General features: G+C 46.1%; 1 protein-coding gene across 5 annotated transcripts in view; it reads left to right on the top strand.

Moving 5' to 3' along the window:
- Rfx4 (regulatory factor X4) overlaps window positions 1–21,094 on the top strand; it is a 161,675-nt gene that overhangs the window by 75,417 nt on the left and 65,164 nt on the right. For 3 of the 5 annotated variants that reach the window (XM_078052892.1, XM_078052894.1, XM_078052891.1), the window contains 3 exons: window positions 11,466–11,527; window positions 15,275–15,488; window positions 16,938–17,015. In XM_078052892.1, the coding sequence (XP_077909018.1) occupies window positions 11,466–11,527; window positions 15,275–15,488; window positions 16,938–17,015 (354 nt within the window). Of the gene's footprint in view, window positions 1–11,465; window positions 11,528–13,640; window positions 13,776–15,274; window positions 15,489–16,937; window positions 17,016–21,094 lie in introns of those variants that run through there. The other 2 variants (XM_005322329.4, XM_078052893.1) reach the window with 2 other exon arrangements.

Below are 21,094 nucleotides of genomic sequence, written 5' to 3'. Positions count from 1 at the left end.
TCATCTAAGACTGCATGATGGTGACATGATTTATGGACTGCAAGTTGTCGATCTTTTCAGGAAAAGGCCGATTTATAGATAGGCACTAGGTGGTTGTGATGATGTCCTTTAAGTACATAAGGAGACCATTTATTTTCAAAAATATACCTCCCCTGAAAGCTTATTGATGCTTCAGAATGCTCAATTCCATTCAAGTCTAAAAAAGGTACCTAGAATGGATAGGATAATTCATTAATGCATATCAGTTTCTTTCTTTTTCCTTTTTTTTTTTTTTTTGGTTCCTGGGGATTGAACCCAGGGGCTCTTAACCACTGAGCCATATCCCCAGTCCTTTTTTATATTTTATTTAAAGACAGGGTCTCACTGAGTTGCTTAGGGCCTTGCTAAGATGCTTCCAACCCTCTCTGGAAGCTGTTTTCAGCCTTTGACTTTGAACTCGTGATCCTCCCGCCTCAGCCCCCTGAACCACTGGGGTTGCAGGCCTGTGTCACCACACCTAGCCAATACATGCCAGTCTCCATATGTCTGAGTTTAATCTGTTACTGAGATTCAGAGATCTGGTGATGTGATCTCACCTTTCAGATGAGATCATTAAGACCCAGAGAAATTGAGTGGTTTTCCAAGTTCATGCATTTAGGGGCAGGGCTGGACTCCCGAGGGCTGGACTTGGTGGCAGGATGGAGTGGTGGAAAGACAACAGTGGAGACAAGAGGCAAGATGAAAGGGAGCCGGCTGACAGGTAAGCTGTCCTTGTACAGTTTAGCTTATTTATATCTTGCCTTTTTCCAATGAGGCCTTGAGGTCATTGGCAGGTGGGGCTGTATGTGGCTCTTCCTCCAATATTTGTCCCCTTCTTCCTTGCTGGTCATCCTTGAGCAATGAGGAAAAGTCCTGTTTTGTGGACCTGTGCTTCAGCACTGTGTGCACCTGGAATGGCGATGAGTGCGTCCTCCCATTAACATGATGGCTTTGTCCCTTGAGAGTCCCTTCAATCTGCCCATCTTGCCTCTAGTCCTGATCTTTGGATGGTGTGTCACTAGCACATCTGCAGATGGTTTCTAACTTCTGTGTCACTTCATGGTCACCTTCAGAAGATGAGGGTACTCTGGAGGGATCCTTTGCAGTTTACAAAAGAAAAAAAAATAATGACACAGCTAGAATTTTTTTTTCTATTTTAAAACTTTAAATTCTTGCATATATTTTTCTTAAACTTTGGTACATGCTATGGAGTGACTAAGTCAGAATATTGGCTTTCACATCAGATTGCATATTTTGTTCATTCTTTTTCAGTGTAGTGCTTTGTAAAAATTCTGATGTCAAGTTGTTTGGGGCTAAATTTGGCTCTACCACTTACTAGCTGCATAAACTCAGGCAATTTCTTAATATCTCTGGGCCTCAGTTTTTTCAACTATCAAATGGAATAATGAGAGCAATCATCTGGAGAATTGCTGAGATGACAATTTTAAAGATACTGCTTAGCTGGACGTGGTTTCATAGCCTGCAATCCCGGTGGGTCAGGAGACTGAGGCAGGAGGATTGCGAGTTCAAAACCAGCCTCGTCAAAAGCAAGGTGCTAAGCAACTCAGTGAGACCCTGTCTCTAAATAAAATACAAAATAGGGATGGGGATGTGGTTCAGTGGTCAATCCCCTGTAATCCGCTCCCTGCGGATTACACACACACACACACACACACACAAAGACACTGCTTAGCACAGGGCCAGGTCAATGTAAAGCTCAGTGCATGTTGGTTATAATTAGATTTCAGTGTATTACAGCAACACTCCTTTACTTTAGTACATCATGTTTTTAATATACCATCACAAACATATCAATGTCCCAACCCTTCTGGATGCTCTTCCTTCTGAACAATTTTGAGAACAATTGTTCTAAAAATTTCCCACATCACACACACACTGCCATCTCCTCCCGCACCCTCTCTTATTATCATCTACAGAATTATTCCATTTTTAACTTAACCTGCATCTTACGTAACTCACCTCATTCTAGCTAAATCAGTGTGTGGTGACTGTCTTCTTTCATGCACGTGTGCCACCTGATCCAGCCAGCCCAAGACAATACGGGGTCCACATGGGGATTTTTGGACTTCTTGCAATTGCCCTCCTCCCATGATACCACTCAAGGGATAACTAATGGGTTCTCGGTAAGCTGTGTAGCCCTGGATTTTAACAGAATCCTCATCCATCCACACATGTGATTTGAAATGCTACTTCTGCCTCATTGCACTCGGTATGAATTTCTTATGGAAATTATGAAACTTCCCTTGGGAAATTTCCTCTGGAACCTGAAGCACCTACCTTTTTAATCCCCCAGTGCTACATCCAGGAAATGCTACCAAAAAAAAAAAAAAAAGAATATTAACTGGGTAGCGTTAGTTCAGTTTAGCAGAATCCCTCTGGCAAACGCTCCTTTCAAGATGGAAGCATCCAGGTAGGACGTTTCAAAGTCCTCGTCCTGCCACCAGGCTTCAGGCTTTTTTCTCCTCTGAGAAAGGGACTAGGTTTAGAATCCAAAAAGAAAATGACTATCACGCTTCCAGATAATTTGTAACAATTAGACCCCTTTAACTAACTTTTTTCCCTGATCATTTTTCTCATTCACTTGTTCAAAAAAATCATGTCTGAAGTGTTTTCATAATAAGAAGACACAAGGTTTCTGCAGTACCTGGTTATAAAATAGGAACCGCTTCTGCTTTTTTTTCTACTGGAAACGCCTTTCTTTCCCACACCCAGAAGACCCCTGAACTGGACCTCTAGCCTCTCTGGAAGCTGTTTTCAGCCTTCTTGACTCTTGATCAACACCTGAGCTTTGTCTCCTCCCACGCGTGTGGGGATCTGTTCGTCCTCCTTCACCCTGGAATCTCTTTTAGATCACTTCTTGTTGGAGAATCGTTGTCTACTGAGGGTGGATCGAATTTATGGAAACAACCAAAAACCTGGTGATTAAGTTTGGAGATCAAACTGATGGAGACAATGCAGCCTAGGGTCACCAACAGAGGAGGACTGTAGCGCGATGCGATGCGTGGCTTCCTTATGTGGCTCTGGAGGTGTCTTTTGGTGTAATGCCACACAGGACTTGAGGAATTCATGCAGTTGGTGGACACCTGCTGACTCCAGGTAGAGGAGAGCAGAGCCAGTGAATCCAAGCAGCCTTGAGCTGCCTTAGCTCCCAGTGCTCGCCTGGAACATGGGCACCATCGTCCTCTCCTCCAGTGCTTTTCTAGAATAAAATTTAATACTGAGCATAACACTTCTTGGTTAGTCCTGGCCCCCAGCGATGCTCAGTGGATGTCAGTCCCTCTTTTCACTACTTACAGGAGGGCGATTGTTTAGACATGTCATTTCCCAAATGCTAGCCTGTAACTGATATTTCTTTAAGAACGGCACCCATGAAATTCACGTGTGGGTGTCCCGCAGGCTGGGTTTCCTCCAACCTGGAGGGTGTAGATGAGTCACGTGACCACCACCTCAAAGAATTCCAGCAGCTTCTCCAGCGCTTCTCTGCTTCCCACCCCCCGGCCCCAGAACCCCCAGCTCTGTCTGCCCAGGCTGAAAGAGAGAAGGGTGGGATTCCCGAGTAATTAAAGGGAATTTGGAAGGCTGGGGTGTTGCGGAATGTTAGATCAGTAGCTAGAACAGCATGTGGTGTTCTTTAGGCAGGCTTCATTGAATCCATACAAAAAGAGAAAGAGGGGCTGCCTGCCCGTCTGCTCATTTATCAAACAGCGAAGCTCAACTTTCACAGCTCCACAAAAGTGTTTTACTGTTTGCTGAGTCTTGCTCCAGAAATTAAAAGCTGAACAGCCTTCATGGGGCTGAACCGACCTGGCATTTTGAGACTCAAACTAAATTGTGCTGGGCTTTCAGATTCAGGGACCAGTTGATTATTTGGTGAAAGGAGAAGAGAATAATTTGTAATTTGCAGCCCATAAGAAACACTTAAAAAAAAAAAAAAGCCAAACCCCCTTCCCACAGGGTTTTGTTGCGACTGCAGGGAGGAGGTGCCATCTGCAACAGCGCTTTCTTTGCTCCGAGTGGGAAAAGTCTTGACCTCCATTTGGGTGAAATGTGACGTGGCACTGAGCTTCCTCCCATCCCCCACCCTGCTCCTAACACGCTTCCCTTTCCTCATTTCAAATTGCCTTTCTCGCTTTTTGGAGGAGGAGAGGATTTGGCCATCACAACCAGCATCAAATATTCTAATCACACAAACCTAGTGCTTGGGAGAGCACGATGTGTCTCAAAAGCCTGCAACTAGATTGATGGGGATCTTCTGAAAAAACCTAAAACGATGAAAGTATATAGTGCTGATTCTGCGCAGGAGGAGAACAGGCCGGAAAGGATGGTGCTGGAGGGAAGGACAAGGGAGGCAGGGCGGGGTGTTAGCGGACGGACCCCTGCCCCAGTCCACCTGGCAGCTGCTCAGCTCTCTCCTCCCTGCAGGCAGGGGTACGGTGAAGCCTGCCTGGCTGAGCTCCTGCCTCTACCAGCAGAACAGCCTGGGTACCCATTCTCTACCACCGTCACCCTGCTGCGAGCCTGGGCCGGCGAGGTGAGCTGAGCATCACTTAGCAGAGAAGGAACCCGAGGCTCACGTGGAAGAAGGAACAAGAGGATTTTCTGCTTTGCAGTTTAGCACATTTTTTCAAAGTGTTAATGCCCTTCTACACTTCCTGGAAAGCAATTTGACAGTGTGTTTTCAGGACATGGACATGTTCTCCTCTTTGATCAAGCAGCTTTCCATTTGAGAAACTATATTGAGGGGAAAAGAAAACAAAGACAAGAATAAAATATCAACAAAAAAATCATTATACACAAAGCTGTTGCTTATAGCATTATTTATATCAATACAATGCTGACAACTTCAGTAGCCAATGACAAAAGCAGTGATTTATTCATTCTTTCATTTATTGACTCAATGAATGAATGTACTCAGCTGCATTATGTCCTGCCTGACCATTGCAGTAGCCTGCAGACTACTCCTGCTTCCACCCTTGCCCCCTCCAGTCAGTCCTCAACACAGCAGCCGGACTGATCCTTTTGTCCTTAAGTCAGATCTCATCCATACTCCCCTCCTTAACCCCTCTCAAGCCTCCCTATCTCACTCAGTAAAAGCAGAAGTGCTTATGAAGGCATGCAGTGCCCCACATGAGCCCTGTCCCATCAACCCTTCTCAGCCTCAATACTTCATCTCCTACCACTTTCCTGTGCTCTGGCTCTGCTCCAGCCCATTGGTCTTCTTTTTCTTCCTGAAATAAATCAAACTGGCTCCCACCCCAGGGCCTTTGCACTGGTTGCTCCCTCTTCTTGCAACTCTCTCCCCTCAGATGGCCAGAGTTTATTCCTTCTTTTCCTTTATTCACCACTCAAATGCCACATTACCACTGAGTCCTCCAAACTCTAGCAAAACAACACCCCCACCTTCATGTTCCCTTGTCCCTCAGTAGCATTTGTTCCCCTCTGAGGCATTTCCCTGATATAAGATTGTGACTTTTTCATTTGCTTAATTTTGGTCTTCTCACACTGAGATGTCAGTTCCTTAATAGAGGCTGTTTCGGTTGTGCTCAGCACCGTATCCCTTGGGCCCTGGCAAAACACCCACTGACAGTAGGAGCCCAGCAGCTGCTGCTATTGAACAATCTGAGCCCTGTACCATCAGCCACCCCTTTATGGGTTTTGAGGCTGCAGCTTGTTGAACTCGAGGAATCTCGGTAGAAAATGGGCTGGAGATCCAGTTGGTGTAGAGTGTTAGGGGCTCAGGGAAGGCCTTTGTAGAACTGATGGACCACCGAGTAGTCACAGAGATTCTGTGGAGGAGCTGGGGAGACGCTCATCGGAAGACTCAAGATTTCAGTTAGAAAGAGGAGTGAGTTCAAGAGATTTGTTGTGCAGCACGGAGACGATAATTGATAGCAACATACTGTACATTTAAAACAGTCATTTTAAAAAGAGAGAAGTATATGAATTGATGCATGTTAATTAGCTCAACTTAGCCACTTGACGAGGTATGGCATATTTCAAAATATCTTATTGTATACCGTAGATACAATTTCTATTTTACAATTTTAAAAAGAAATTACTTCAAAGAAGATTCGATGGACCACATAATTATGGTCACCAAACAAGTCACCCAGGAAGGATGTCTGGGAGGAAATAGGTGCAAGATGAGCTTTGAAGGATGGGTGGACATCAGGCAGCAAGGGGCATGAGCCAAAGAGAACAGCTGTGGGAAAGTCCAGCTTGAGAGCACGGGACATCTGGGAACCATGGGGTCATGCCGTGTGGCCGGAGCACTGGGACTGGGTGAGGCGAGCTGGAAGGAAGGGGCATCGGGTGGGACCTAGTCTAGAGGGGCCTGACTGGAGCAGGGTGATGAGGGGACTTTGCAGCAGTCCAGGTGAGGATCATGGTCCCGGGCTGGCAGAGTCAGGAGGATGCAGGTCGGATCAGGAGGTGGTCAAGATGGAGGGTGGACCTGGGTTGTAGATGGAAAGTGACAGGTGCAGCCATGGTTTGGAAAGGAAGAGCTGCCTTGGTCAGGGCCTTGGGAAGGGTTCCTGGAGAAGTGGAGTGTGTGCTGGGGGTAGCGGGTGGGTGGGACAGAAGGCAGGAGGACTTCAAGGACACGGTGGTGAGGAGGGATAGAGGAGTGCAGAGAGGGGGGCCTGGGGAGCAATCAGAGAACTGTGCAACACCAGGTGGTCAGGACGAGTCCAGAGAAAAGACAGACGTAGGTGGGCTGCTGGCGACCCAGGTGGCCTTGGCGGAATGCTGGAGACCTCTGAGTGGGCTGATCATTCCATCAGCAAATCGACTTGGTGACCTCAGTTATTCAAACCAAAAGATTTTTTTTTTTCCAATCCTAGAAATGGAATCCTGGGTCTCACCCTCTCTACCCCTGGGCGACGTCCCCAGTCCTAACATCTCTACTTTTTTCCGGCTGTGAGCAGATGCCATCTTAGAGGAGACACCGGGCTGCCTGCGATATCACCACCCCGGGCTGTTCCCACTTTCCCTAGCTGTAGGAATATGGAGAGACGGAGCCTGTCCTCAGCCGAGGCTGCCAGAGCACGCCCAGAGAGGCTCAGAGTAGCGAGGGGAACTCGGGAGAAATCTTCCCTGAAGATGGAAACAAGAAGTCATCTCATTCCTCAAACACACTTAATGTGGGAATGCAGGAATGTGACATAAATGACACCAAGGCTGCTGCTGAAGGAACGAGTGAAGGGTTTGGGGAAATTTCATTCATCTAGAAGCAATAACGTTGGTGTGGTGGAGTGTCCAGTCAGACTGGGGGCATCTTGTGAACTGTGTAGCTCTGTAGATGGCTGAGGGTCTCAGGCCTCCGTTTATCCGTCTGTACAGAGAGAAGAGCAGCAGGGCCTGGTGCTCCTGTGGTTTCAGGGGACAGGAAACAGGGAAAGTGAGAGACAGACACTCAAAGAAGGAGAGCAGTTTCTCGGGGGTGGGAGGGGTTACTGTGGGCTTGGTGGTCCTGGGAGAGAATGTAATATGAACGGTGGGAGGACCAGTACCAGCATGGAACCTGGGGAGCTGGATTTGTGGCCGGAGAGTTGAGCAGGAATAGGCCTCATGGACCAGCCTGCGGGGCCTGGATTTTATCCAGAGCAGGCTGAGCGAAGGCACCTAGCACCTCCAACAAAGAAATGAGTTGATTGCATTTGCCCTTTAGACAGAGTCTGCTGGTGAAGTAGCAAGAATGGAGGCAGGCAGGGCAGCCAGTGGGAGGATGGGCTGGGGGTAGGGGAGAGAGGATGGGGTGGGGGTCGGGGAGTGGAGAAGCAATCAGAAGCTGCCGGACACAGGAGATGTCTGGAAGGCAGGACCAAAGGGACATCATCGGGTTAAGCAGGGTTAGGAGCCTGTCTTGGGTGACTCAGCAGGTGATGCTGGTCACAGAGATGCAAACTGCTTGCATGGATACTATTCAAAAGGAATAAGTGAAAACCCTGGCACAGGTTTAATCACAGATAAAATTGGTCAGTGAATTCCCAGTCCCACGTCATGACAGTGCCAAGAATCATAAATGCATCGCTTGTGTGCAGTGTCAACTCACAAAAGTGGAACGAATGGCCCCAGAAGACCCGTCCCCATTTCCCAGTGGGCCAGAGCTGCAGCCCTTGGTCCCTTGGCCTCGGGCAGGCGTCGGGGCTCTGCCTGTGTGTTTGGAAGATGTTGTGTGGGAGACCATTCAAATAAACACTTCGGAGGACCTCAGAACCCAGCCCAGTCTCTTAAATCAAGTAATAATAAGACTTAGCAACCAAGCACAACAATGCTGCTTTCTTTTATTATTTACAGCTGATTTGCAGGGAATGGGGAGTGATTTACTTTTTAAAGAGAAAAGGACCAGAAAAACTAGCACTGTAGCATGTTGGTAGATTTTCGTGCTGCTTTCAAGATTTTCTTGAACTTCCTTTTTCAGTTACACATATTTCTAATAAAAAAATGCCTTTCCATTTGCATAGAAAGTTGACTTAGTACACAAATATCATCCAGTATGTTGTTCTACCTACAATCCCACTACCTTAACAAATGCCCATTTTCATTTCTCCTTGTGTGTTCCTACATTTGTACATAAAGCACAACCTCCGCATAACATGGCACAGGTCTGCTGTTTCACTCAGTATTTTGCCATAGCATTTTTTCACATCCTGATGGTTCTGTTGCCGTCATTTCTGATGGCAAGTGAGTTCTGTTGAGTGCATGTGCTGTCCTGTAGTTAGCCATTCCATCATTGGACATTTATATTGATGCTAATTTTTCACACTTGTTAGTAGCACCACACTTGGTTTTTTCCCTTCCTTTTAGATGAGTTCCTTATGAGTATTTTGGGGCTTTTGATATATTTTGTAAAAACGCCTTCAGGAGGGGTGGTACTAACAAGTATTATCTTCAGCAATCTGAGCACTCCCAGCTTTGACGGCATTGAGTCGTCCCGTTTTCACGATGTCCGCCAACATCAGAGGGTCCAACCTGTGCCTCACTGCTGTGCCCGGTTGCCTAGGAGAAACCTCCCAGGGCTGAGCATAAGGAAAGCAGAGCTCAGCACCTAGCATGCGCTCCCCCTGTTAAACTGGGACTCTTATAATTCTCTTCTATTGCCTTCCCTGCATGGATGGTTAGGAAACTCAGAACCCAAATCATCACGTTTCTAACCAACAGGAAGAACTCCCAGCTCCACTTTGACGCTTTTCTTGTGTCCCCTCTATCTACACCAGCATCTCTGTTCAGCATTGCACTTCATGAGCAGCGCGTCAGATCCTCACTCTGAAACCTGTCCCGTGATGAGGGTCTAGAGAGTTTGGCCATCCCTTAGCCCAGCCTGATGGGGCCACTGAGCCTCGATGCGCTCCTAGACCACACGTGGGGGCCAAGGGATTCAAGAAGGCTCTCATCAGCCCACCTTTAATATTGCATTTTTTTCTCAGGGCGCAACAATCTGGGAGGGACATAGAGGAAGCGAGAAGCCCAGGTCCTTAGTTTAACAAGAGTTAGTGTGAAAGATACTGGGATATGTCCCTAAGAAAGTCTCACCCTCACAGAAGGCCCAGAACCGATTGAATCATTTGTTCACTTTCAGGATGATATCACTCGTGATATAATGCTTTATCACCAGAATAATTTTAAAGTTCTTTCCTTTTTTACTTCCAGAAGTGGCTTTGTGATGTCATCACATTAGCTTCCCTAAACATCCCGTAATCATTTTCATCCATTCTCGGATGAGGAACTGCTGTCCCACCCATCCTCTCCAGTGGAGATGGTCAGCTCCCAACACAGGCCATCTTCATCCCACCACTCTGGATTCTCAGTTCCTCTTTCCTTTGGCCACATCTTTTCCATCACACAAAGGCCAAGTCACTCAGGGGGCACCATCACCTGTCCCCCCCCCTCATAGGGTAACTTCATAACTCCTGAGTCCTTGGGTATCACAGGAGGCAGTGAAGGCAGAGAGAGGTGGAGTAGTATGTTCAAGTTCAAACAGCTCTCAGGGTCCCAGTACCTGTCCCTGAGTGAGTGAGTAAATCAGTCAGTAAGAGCACAGGCGTGGGGGAGAGATGGTGCCAATGGAGGGAGAGAGATTCATCCCCATCTCTGGAGAAAGCACTCGAGGTTTATGTCCTACCTGTGGGAAATCAACCACAGCCTCTCTTCCCGGAGAGAGCAGTGCCAGGCTGCTCTCTGACCATGCAGGTCTGCTCAGTGCTGAGCTAAAAGGGAAGAGGCCCTGGGAGAATTCAGTTAGACTTGAAAAGTCAAGTCCATGGAATTAGAAGGATATGAGTCATCAGAATAGTCAGTGGTCATGATGGATAACACGGAGTATTTACTAAGTGCTAGGCTCTGCTGCAAATTATTTACACACATTTACTTTTTAAATTTTTACAAGTGTTCTCTAAGGGAAAGGTTCTTATCATTCCCATTTCACAAATAGGGAAAGTGAGTCATTTGCATGTGAAGTTGCCAAAGGGCATCTAGCCTAAAACATACTGAGCTCTGACCTGATCCTGATCCGGTAGTCCAAATGCACAATTCTTACACACAGCCCCTCCTTTCTACTGGCTCTCCATGAACATCATCTCAGGACCCAGAAAGAGGCCCCTGGTTGTGTTTCCAGCTAGGCGACGGACTTGCCTCCAGGTAGCCTGTGAATCTGTTTCTGTCCTGGGCCACGGCGGCTACCATCCCTCGTCTGCAGACAGGTCAAGGACGGTCCTGACAGGGATCAGAGGTTTTATCCTTCATTCAGCAAATATGAATCAAGCTCTTCCCCTGTGCCAAGCCCTGTGCCAGGTCCTGACTCTCACGGACCTGCTCTCATGGACCTTGCATTCAAGTAGGAAGAGACACAAGCTTAGTGTGCAAGGTAATTCTAGATGGTGCCAAGTGATAAGAAGACATAAGTCGGGGCCCAGTGGTGGCCAGGGATGGGGCTGTGCTGCTCAAAACTGGCTCGTCCAAAAGGCCTGTGGGCATGACAGTGCCCCAAATTCTGAAAGGTTTGAGAGAAGGAGCCAGCTGGAGGGAATCTGGGTGGTACTGCAGGAGAGGAAAGCCAGAGGGGAGCGAGGGGGGGCAGGGCCATCACAGAGGCTGAGTGTGGGTTTGGGGTTCAGGTGTGACAGAGGGTTTTTGAGTGGGGAGTGGATGTTCTAGGGGTCTAGAATGCTCTTCTATGTTGAGTAGGAGGGAGTGAAGCACAGAGGGGCCAGGTGAGAGGCCCTCAGGATGGGAGCCCACCACCATCCGGGAGCTCCCCTTGGTCTCTCCCCAGCCCTGTCTTCTCCAGGGTTCCACAGACTCCTAACAAGTCATGGCAACAAGAACCTGTTTTCCTCCCTTCATATGATTGTCATTTGTAAAACACTCAGTCACTGTGCCCCGACTTGAGCCTGTGGGTAACTGATTCTTGTGTTGACTTACAGATCATAAGGCAGCAGTTTCCTCAGCTGACCACCAGGAGACTCGGGACCCGAGGACAGTCAAAGTAAGCACTCACTGCCCTGCCGCCCCCAGAAGGGCCTCTCTGGGCCTGGAGCTAGGCCAGATGCCAGGCTGCTCATCCTGACCTCTGTCAGCAGGCCAGTGCCCAGAGGGAACACGGAGGAACTTTGGGACAGTGGCTCCCCTCTCTCGGGACCACTGGGAGAGAAACCTTTTAGTAGCTAGGACCCTTTGGCCCAGCTGTTCGATGGAATCTGATTTTGTGCCACCCTGTCTTAAAGGATATTTTTTTGTCAAATGGGCTGGACATCATTTCAAGAAGCACCTTGTGGCTTCTTGGACTAACTCCAGATTCCTCGGACTGCTTTTGCTGAGCGAGCTCTGCTCTGATAGGATCTAGCAGGCCAGAGGAGCCATGGGTGGGTACTAACCCCACAGGATGCTCTGACTGGTCCAAAAGGCCTGTGGTACCCAAGGGACGACGTCCTTGTGCTAGTACTGGGGACATTCTGGTGGGCGAGACGGACAAGAAAAGAGAACTGGATTTCCAACAAAATGGGGAGGGCTTCCTGGGGAGGTGATGCTCAGGGAAGACCTGAGGAGGCCATCACAGGACACCTGTCTCAGGTGTGTCAGAGAGAAGGGGATCTCTACCTACTCAGAAATCCACAGCATAGGACTTCCCTAAGGATGTTTCAAACATTGTTGGAAGCTAATAGGTATTCCATGGAAAGGGCAGGGGCCCTGGGAGTTTGGCTGACCCGAGTTAAGCAGCTTTCTTTGTTATGCTAATGTTCATTGCGACTCCACTAGAGGGTGCCTTAGCATGGAGTGAGCAGGTCAGCAGAGTGAGCTATGAAACCCTCAACAATTTTTTTTTTTTTTTTAACATATAGGACTTGTAGGCCTTCTTTCTGAGGGTGTTTCAAAAGCATGCCCATATTGTCACCTAATGCAAAACCCCCAGTCCCCTAACCTGCTTCTGTCACTCCTGGCAGCAAACACATTCTTATCCTCCAAGGAGGGGTAGGGGGTTTGACTTTGGAAACATTAGGGAAAGAAAATGGATGATCAAACTGGGGAAAAACCCGTTTTTGGTAAAGTTCTGAGAATAATGAGACTAACTTTTTTGTGTGTGGCTCAGAAGCTGTCGGGGCAAATTCTAAAGGGACCTCCAGAAAAAATTTGAGCAAAGGACATCTTGAAATAAATTCCTAACAATTTTCCAAGGTGATTACTCTAAAGAATAAATTTGTGGTATCTGTTTAAAGTTTTCAACCTTGATGAGCTTATACAGTACAGAAGTCAAGTTCTCCCATCATTATTTGCTGGTGAACACACTGTGAAAGATACAAAAATGTTGGTTGAACAGATGAGTGGACTGATGGTTGGATGGAGGGGTGGGTGTCGAATGAATGAAAATAAGTGTTTTTTGTCCAACTTAGGGTCTTTAAAGAGTCACTGACTCCAATAATACACTGCCGCCCATTTCCAAGAAGAGTAGAAATAGTAAAGATAGATAGTAAAGTCAGAGAGAAGGTGGTCAAAAAGAACAGGAAGGTTTCCCATCCTGCATAAACTTTCTGTTTTCATGTAAGAACATGTTTTTGTTTTCTTTTTCTTTAATCTACGGGTTGGCAAGTGGAGCAACATCCTCCTCATAAAATTGGTCTATTCAAGCGTATTGTATCCTCTCCCGAAGGATCCTCCCAGGTCCACCTCCACCCTGGCCGCCCCTGGAAAGTCAATGAAAAGCTCTCCCCCAGCAAATCCACCTTGACCCAAGAAATGTGGGGGGTGGCCAGTGAGGAGTGTTGATGTGCCCTTCAGAATCAAAATAGAAAAGCTGAGAAGGGACCAGGAGCTTCATTGTGGTTGCCAAGTTTAGCAACATACCTGCTGACTAATCAAGAAGTGGTCTGGCCTAGACATACGATAACTATGTGTGTAGATAGATACAGACACAGAGATAGACACAGATGATCCTGAGTTATAAAGGGGAACTTCTTTAAGTGAGGGAGGCTTGTCCTAACTGCCTTCCCACGGAAGGGTGATTCCGGAGCCACCGGAACCAGCCCCTCCCCCAAGGAGTGCCTCGGATGGAAAGGCAGTTACGTGACAGTTGGGCAGTAGAAGGCACAGACGGCAGATATCAGCTCAACACAAAGAACTTTCTGATAGCTATATCGGCTTAAGATGAACTGGGCCGCCTTTGGAGGGCCCGAGTTCTTCGTCCCAGGAGGCGTGCAGATAGAGGCGAGGTGCCCACTCAGCACAAACATCACAGAATGGTACTAGAAGTAACGGGGTCGGGAAGGGAAGGTTCTGTGTTCAGCTCCTCCCTCCCTGTGAGAACCTTTCTGGTTCATCCAAGTGCCTCTCGGTTCACTATCTGTCTTGTGACTGTCACCACATATCCATGGGTAGAGAAAAGTAGTGAATATGTTGTGCCGTGTTTCCGAAAGCAAGGTCTCTGAGGGCCTCAGGCTGGTGTAGCCCGGGACTGTGAAAATCCAGACTTACTAACCTGGACTCTTGGGGGCCGGAGGGGCAGGAGTCTTACTGTTAGTCAAGTTTGAGGATCCCTGGTTTAGTGGTTGAAAGCACTTTATAGAGGTTCAAATCCTGCCTCTATGACTACGAATTCACTGGGGGACCTTGGGGCTGGGACCTTAAGTTCTCTGGACCTTAGTTGCCTTGTCTGTAAAGTAGGGTAATAATTGGTTCCCGTCTTCTGGGGACTTAGTAAGATTAAGTAAGTTGAGCCCTTAGTACCAGAGATGACCCTGATATGCTTCCGGGTCACTGGTGGTGCTTGTTACAGTGCTGCTTCTTGGGCCCTGTTCACAGATGTTCCAAATCAGTAGGTCCCAGGAAGGGGGTCTAAAAATTTCAATTTTTGCTAATCTCCCTAAGAGATCCTGACACATCTCAAAGTTTAAAATATCACTGTGCTGTTTCTGCTAATGTCATATAATGACTTTGTAGACAAACAGACCTGTAGTAAAGAACATGTTCTTGTCCCAAATGGCTCTAGGTCCCTGAGCAAATTGCATTGTCTCGACTTTAGAAAAACAATCATAGTCCTCATTTCATAGGGTTATTTACAAATCAATGTATGTAAAGCACTTTGCAAAGTGTCCAGTAGTAGCAGGTACTCATAGATGTGGCTGACATCCAAACAAAGCATAGCTGCCAACCTTTCTTGGTTTTGATGGAAAACATGACTATTATTAAGCTCATTTTGAGTTAATAAAAAGTTCTGGTCTTTTTTCAACATTCGATGTCAACTGAAGCATGGGATTTATCTTTTTAAAAAATACAGTTCTGTGAGACTGTCATTTTTTTTTTATTAACACAATCATAGGCCAGATGAATTTTTGTTGGAATGCAGTTAGCAGTCATAAACGCATCCTGCCATTTGGGTCCCCACAGAGGGGGACATCAAGGGCTGTGCCCCTGGAATCACATGCAGTAGATGTAAGAGATCAAGTACAAATGGAAAAATTTCATCCCCACTCTGCTTTGCAAAGTATTTGACTTAACATTTTCTGTAGGAGGCAATTTTGGTTATTTTTACCTGCCTGATTGATGGCTGGCAACATGGAACTTTGGTTTAATTCTAGTTTTCAAGAGATAGCAAGCCTTATAGGAGAGTTAACACTTCCAGCCCTGGGGAGGACGTACCCAGCCACCTTGGCCTTGGGTGAACCCCACCACCAGCACCGGTTCAGAAAACCCCAGCTAATTATAGTGCATGCGGGCCCCCCTCTGTCTCCTTGTGGCCCAGGTACCATTACTACGGCATTGCGGTGAAGGAAAGCTCCCAATATTATGATGTGATGTATTCCAAGAAAGGAGCCGCCTGGGTGAGCGAGACGGGCAAGAAAGAAGTGAGCAAACAGACAGTGGCATATTCACCCCGGTCCAAACTTGGAACGTTGCTGCCAGAGTTTCCAAATGTCAAAGATCTAAATCTGCCAGCCAGCCTGCCTGAGGAGAAGGTAACCACACCTGAAGGGGTAGCCGGAGTGGGTGGCTCTCTCTCTCTTACACACACACACACACACACACACACACATACACACACACACACACACACACACACACTTACATTGCAAAACAGTGACTTTAAATAACAGAGCAATTTTGTTAGTAATAATGTATCAGTGCTGGTTTCTTAGTGGGGACAAGTGTACAGAGTCATGCACAATAAGGACAACTGGGTGTGAGGTCTGTGGGAACTCCCCATATTATTTTTACGACTTTTCTGTAAATCCAAAACCATTCTAAAATTTTAAAGTTTACTCTGACCTATCTGCTACCTACCTTTCTCATCCTCTATCTCCACGTCTCTCTCTCATCTTCTCAACTCTATCATCTACCTATCCACCTTCCTACACAGCTGTCCCAAAACATTATGCTGTCTCATTCCACAAGGGAAAAGCCCTCTCCTGTGGATTGCTTTTCCACAGAATCAAGCTCCTTTTCCCATGTGCTGTGGGGGATTTGGTAAAAGCTTATAGACAATAAAGATTTTATGGATAGATTAAATCAGAAAGTTCTGATCACAGGGTATTTGGGGGCCAGCAACTAGAGAAACTAGCCTGGGGAGGTTTTCTGGGAGCACCATGTCTCTAACATGCCAGGACCCCAACATGCATCTAGCTTCTACTAAGCCTACAGGTCACTCCAGGAGCAGAGCAGTGGAGGAAGCGACCCAAGTTCTGTTTCCAAGAAGCTTATAGTCTAGCAAGAAGATAGATGCCTGCTTAAGCAAATTTAATTTATATAAAATGCATGTCTATATTATTAAATGAAGAAAAAGAACATATCTATAAAAGGACTTTTTAAATCTAAGAACTAGATAAATATTTTTTGTCAAATTTGTTTTTTTTTTTGGTCAACAAACTAATTGCACCATGGTACGGTCCCTAAATGAATGGAAGGGGAGATGATTGTTGTTGTTTTTGTTTTGTTTTGTTTTTTACTGAGTAGATTTCAAAAGAATTTCCAAATGTCTTATGGTGATTTTAGCAGAAGTACTTCTTATAAATACACATTGGGTTTTAGTTTTTCAGTAATTGATCCAATGAGGAGAATTTGGTTCAACAAGCCCCACTGAGTTCTATGTGCTGGGCACTGTGCTAGGTTCTGGGTCCAGGAGCATGGGTAACAGGCCATTTTTATTTTCCTAGAGCCTGCAGACTCAGGGTGGACCATGGGGGCAGCGAGAGGAACCAGGGCCTTTTGTATCTCGGGGTGATGCCCTGATAGAGATGCACACTTCAGTGCCATGTGAGCCCAGAGCAGGGGGTTGGGGCCCGAGCACACCACCTAGGGAAATCAGTCCCTCCAACAGGGAACAAATGACTTAAACCCTGAAATTCCAAGGGCAGCCACGATGTGTATTAATGTCTGCCTTTGTTGTTGATCCTCCACCCGCCCCGCAGGTTTCTACCTTTATTATGATGTACAGAACACACTGTCAGAGAATACTGGACACTGTAATAAGAGCCAACTTTGATGAGGTAGGTCAACAAGGGTTGAGCTGTGAATACTCTGTATTAAAATATTATACTTGACACTAGCTCCTACTTCATGAGCTTCTGCCAGATGCTGGGCCTGGTGGTGTCTAGAAACATTTGACCCCCATTGGCTCCCCTAGTCCTCACAGGGACCCTACAAAGCAGATGCTATTGTTATTCCCATTTTACAGAGCTTATATGTGCATAGCAGGTGACATGGGTTTTCCTTGATTTAACTAGTGAACCATGTCCTGCCATATTGGCACCCTGGGAAGACCATTTTGCCTGAATCTCAGTATACCCAGAATTACAGATTCTGAAAAATAAGAAAAAAGTTCTCATACTTTGGATTTAGCCTTTTCCTGAGGCCATCTACTTTGCTGGCCATCTACATTTTAGTTGCTGGTTACCTCTAAAGGTCTGATCCACATTCCCATCAAATCCTGCCTATAGGGCCATCTTTAAACACAAACAATGTAAGCAGTCCATTTCATTTTTACAATTAAATAAAAAATAGGAGGAAGTGGAAAGGATTGAGGCACCTGTTCTATAACCACATCGACAATAAAATCCTGGTGCCTAAAATGCCATCCCCAAAAGCCTTCCAGAGGGATGGCAGGAAACCACAAATTTTACCCTCTTGGCCGGAGCCCTTGCTGCTTGAAGAAATACATTTCAGGCAAAAAGAGCAATAACATAACCCTAGAATTGGATACGAACATTTAATTTGAGGGAAGATAATGTAGGCGTGAAAAGAGCTGTAAAAATTATTGGCAGAAAATACGTTGGAGATTCCTCTTGTGTTCTGTGGGATGGGGAGTCCTATGGAGGAGGGGTGTGAAGATGGTGTAAGGTACACAGGCTCTTTGCCCGTATTTTCCAGCCTTTCCACAGTTGTGCCTCAGGGTAGCAGGTGTTTATTGAGCACTCATACTCACTGTTACCCGACTCAGAGACACAGCTCCGGAAAACAGAAGTGTTTGTTGGTAGAGAAGTACTTATCTTCCTCCTCTTGGCTCGATTCCTAAAATGTCCTTTGAAATCTCCAAATTACTTGAGCGACCATTTTGGTGGGATTTTTTTTTAAGAAAGAAAAATGGCTGCTTTCTCTTAACTGTGGTTTGGCTATGTCTTATGTTCCACAGATCACTGAGATCTGGGCAAATGATGAATCATGATTGGTTAAGACAATGCTTTGCTGTACAACAGATAACCCTCAATCTGAACTGATTGGAAATTTGTTCCTCATGTCAAATCCAATGTGGATGAGCTCAGTTGTAAGGCTGTTTTCTGGGGGTGGTTTAGGAACCAAGGTTTCTTCCATCTTATGGCTATAGCCCATCCCAGAGCCTTGGAGTTCTATTATTCAGCTGATGAGAGAGGGGAAAAAAAACTATGGGAAAGGTATACCCCCTTATCAACTCAAAAACAAAACACATTACCATTACTGTTGTGTGATTGGCAAGAGCTGGTCCCATGATCCCATCTTGACACACCTGGGGTTGGGAGGCAGGGTGACTCATCCCTGGGCAGCAGTTTACACAATATGGAAAAAGGACTCCAACCTATAATGGATAGCTGTCCCTCGAAAACAACAAAATTAGTGACAGTCCTCTCTCATGTTCCCACGCAGCTTTATTTAACTCAAACTCCTGCTCAGCATCTCATTTCACTTCCATTCCCCTAATTCCAACCCTTACTGAGCACCCAGTATTGCTACACACGGCATTAGAGAGAAGTGCGAGACACAGCCTAGAGAGCATCAAGGCATGCAAGCTAGCTGTCAGGAGGCAGCACATGCATTGAGTGTCCAGCTGAGTGGCCCTACAGGAAAAGCACCACACTCGGAGTCCCAGGCTTGGCTAAAAAACCTGGCTCTGCCATAAAAGCCTCAGTTCCTCGTCTTAGAAATGGAGATAAAAATAGCATGACCAGTTAAAGACTCTTTATGAACTGTGAACGGTCATAGAAATGCTTATTAGATGCAACCCCCCAAAACTGAGAGGCTCACCCTTTGTCACCTGACACCTTTAGTCTGAAGTCCATTCGGCTTCCCTGGCAGGGATATTTGCTGATCAAGACATGATTCATTGTACCCAACCACAAAAGTGGAGGAGGAGGGGGTTACTTTACCTTTGAGGAGCACGACTTCCTCCTTCACTGTAGAAAAGTCAGTGGCAAATGGACTCTGGGTGCCTCTGGCACACCTTGGCCTTATTTTTGTTTGAATCTTCAAAATCTTTAATATTGATCAAGATTACAACTTAGTACTACAATCCTAAATTGTCTTATTTGTTTGCTTGCTTATGTTTGCTTCTACTACTACATCATAAGCCCCGACCGAGGGCACAAAATTTGCCTGTTTTCCTTCGTGGATGGCCAGGCACACTCTCAGGACATATTTTTTGGGGTGCCTGAGGGAGTAGATTGGTGGATGGATGGGTGGGTGGGCGAATGAATATAAAAGATGGATATAAAAATGCCACTGACTGTCAAAGTACAAAGAACATAAATTTGTATGAAGGGGACTCCCTGTAAAGTCTTCTCCAGACAGTATTGCACAGCGAGCTGTAACATTCCACAGCGCTGTGTTGAGCCCACCACTCAAATCCACCATTTGTTTATTAGCCTGTGGCCATGAGCAAAGTAATTACCCTGAGTCTTAACATCTTTTGTTGAAAAAATGGAGATAATATTTATACCTACCTCATAGTAAAATACATGGGATATATATGAAATTATATGTATAAAGAGTCTGATTTTTGTGCCAGAACATAATAAATGGTAGGTATTTAGGGTGGTTATTACTTTCATGAGATCTTTTCAATCCTGTGGCAACTAAGTGCCCCAGTTACCAGCCTTCAGATGTGTCTCTGCAAGCAGCCAATGTGTAAGCAATAAACTAAACATGGACCTGGAAAAGAAATAGAAAATTTGCTTAGGTATTCTTAAGAAAATCTCCTGATACTTTTTTGGATGAAGGGAAAAAGAGCTGAGAATTTAGGAGCTTGAAACAGATAACCCAGAAATTTTACATTAAATAATCTTTTTCAATCATTCCCTTTTACTAATAGTGCTTGCAAGGAATATGGAGAGGCTATCAGAATTCTTCCTGCTGTCTTATTAGACATATACTTCCATGCGTTCAATGCCTACAGTGCCAGGCATTTTATGTAACTTATTTCCTAATGATCATTTTTCTCCACATTAGAAAAGCTGCTATCTCCCATATATTTAGTCTTGGGCACAGATAATGAACTTAAATGCACACAGCCAAATTTGAGCTCTTAATTTCCTGCCCCAAATCTGTTTTTCTCACATTTTAGATCCTCACCCCCCTCCACCAGCTGCTGAAGCCATAAGCCTCGATTCTTGCCTGTCCCTCCCCTTGCTCTCCAGTCTCCAGGAGGTGTCAGGTCCGCTCTCTCTCCTGAAGAGGACACTGTGTCTGTCCATGTCATGCCTTACCTCCAGGTCTCAGCTCTTGAGCTTTATACTCTTTTTCCTCCTTCCTGTTCCTTCTCACCCAGAGGAACCAGAACAATAATAAATGGCCTAAATCAGATAGGGAGGGAGGTCTCAATGGGATGGCAGCCTTTCTACAAAACCATCAGGAAACTGGGGAGTGATCAGGACCCCCATGGAGTCTGAACCAGTTTGAAACAGACAGATGCCTGCTAAAGACACTGGTTTCCCACAGATTTGTTTTACTCTACACAACAGATGATCTTTTCCAGACTCTTTGCTAGAAACTGACTGCATATATGGAGACGGATATAGCGATATAGATAGATAGGGCTACATTGCAAGGGGAGCCAAGTAAGGCAGATGCATTTAGAATCTATAACTCTTAGGGATCAACCGAACAGAGCTTCTTATCAGTGGGAGGAACAGGCATGAGCTGGGAGCAGGACAGAGGAGGGTCCTCGGAGGACCCTGTCCAAGATGGTGGCCATCTTCAGCCCCAGGCTGGGCCAATGGTCAGCCATCAGATATCTCAAATAAGGGAATAAGAACCTTGAGAGGTGAGCAAAGCCACCATGGGGAATCCTGGCTTGGTGGCACTCAGAGACTGAAGGCAG

Source organism: Ictidomys tridecemlineatus, chromosome 6 (genome assembly GCF_052094955.1).
Source record: "Ictidomys tridecemlineatus isolate mIctTri1 chromosome 6, mIctTri1.hap1, whole genome shotgun sequence".
Lineage (NCBI taxonomy): Eukaryota > Metazoa > Chordata > Mammalia > Rodentia > Sciuridae > Ictidomys > Ictidomys tridecemlineatus.
The sequence above is the reverse complement of the archived record's forward strand: the minus strand, read 5'-3'. Positions and strand labels throughout refer to the sequence as shown.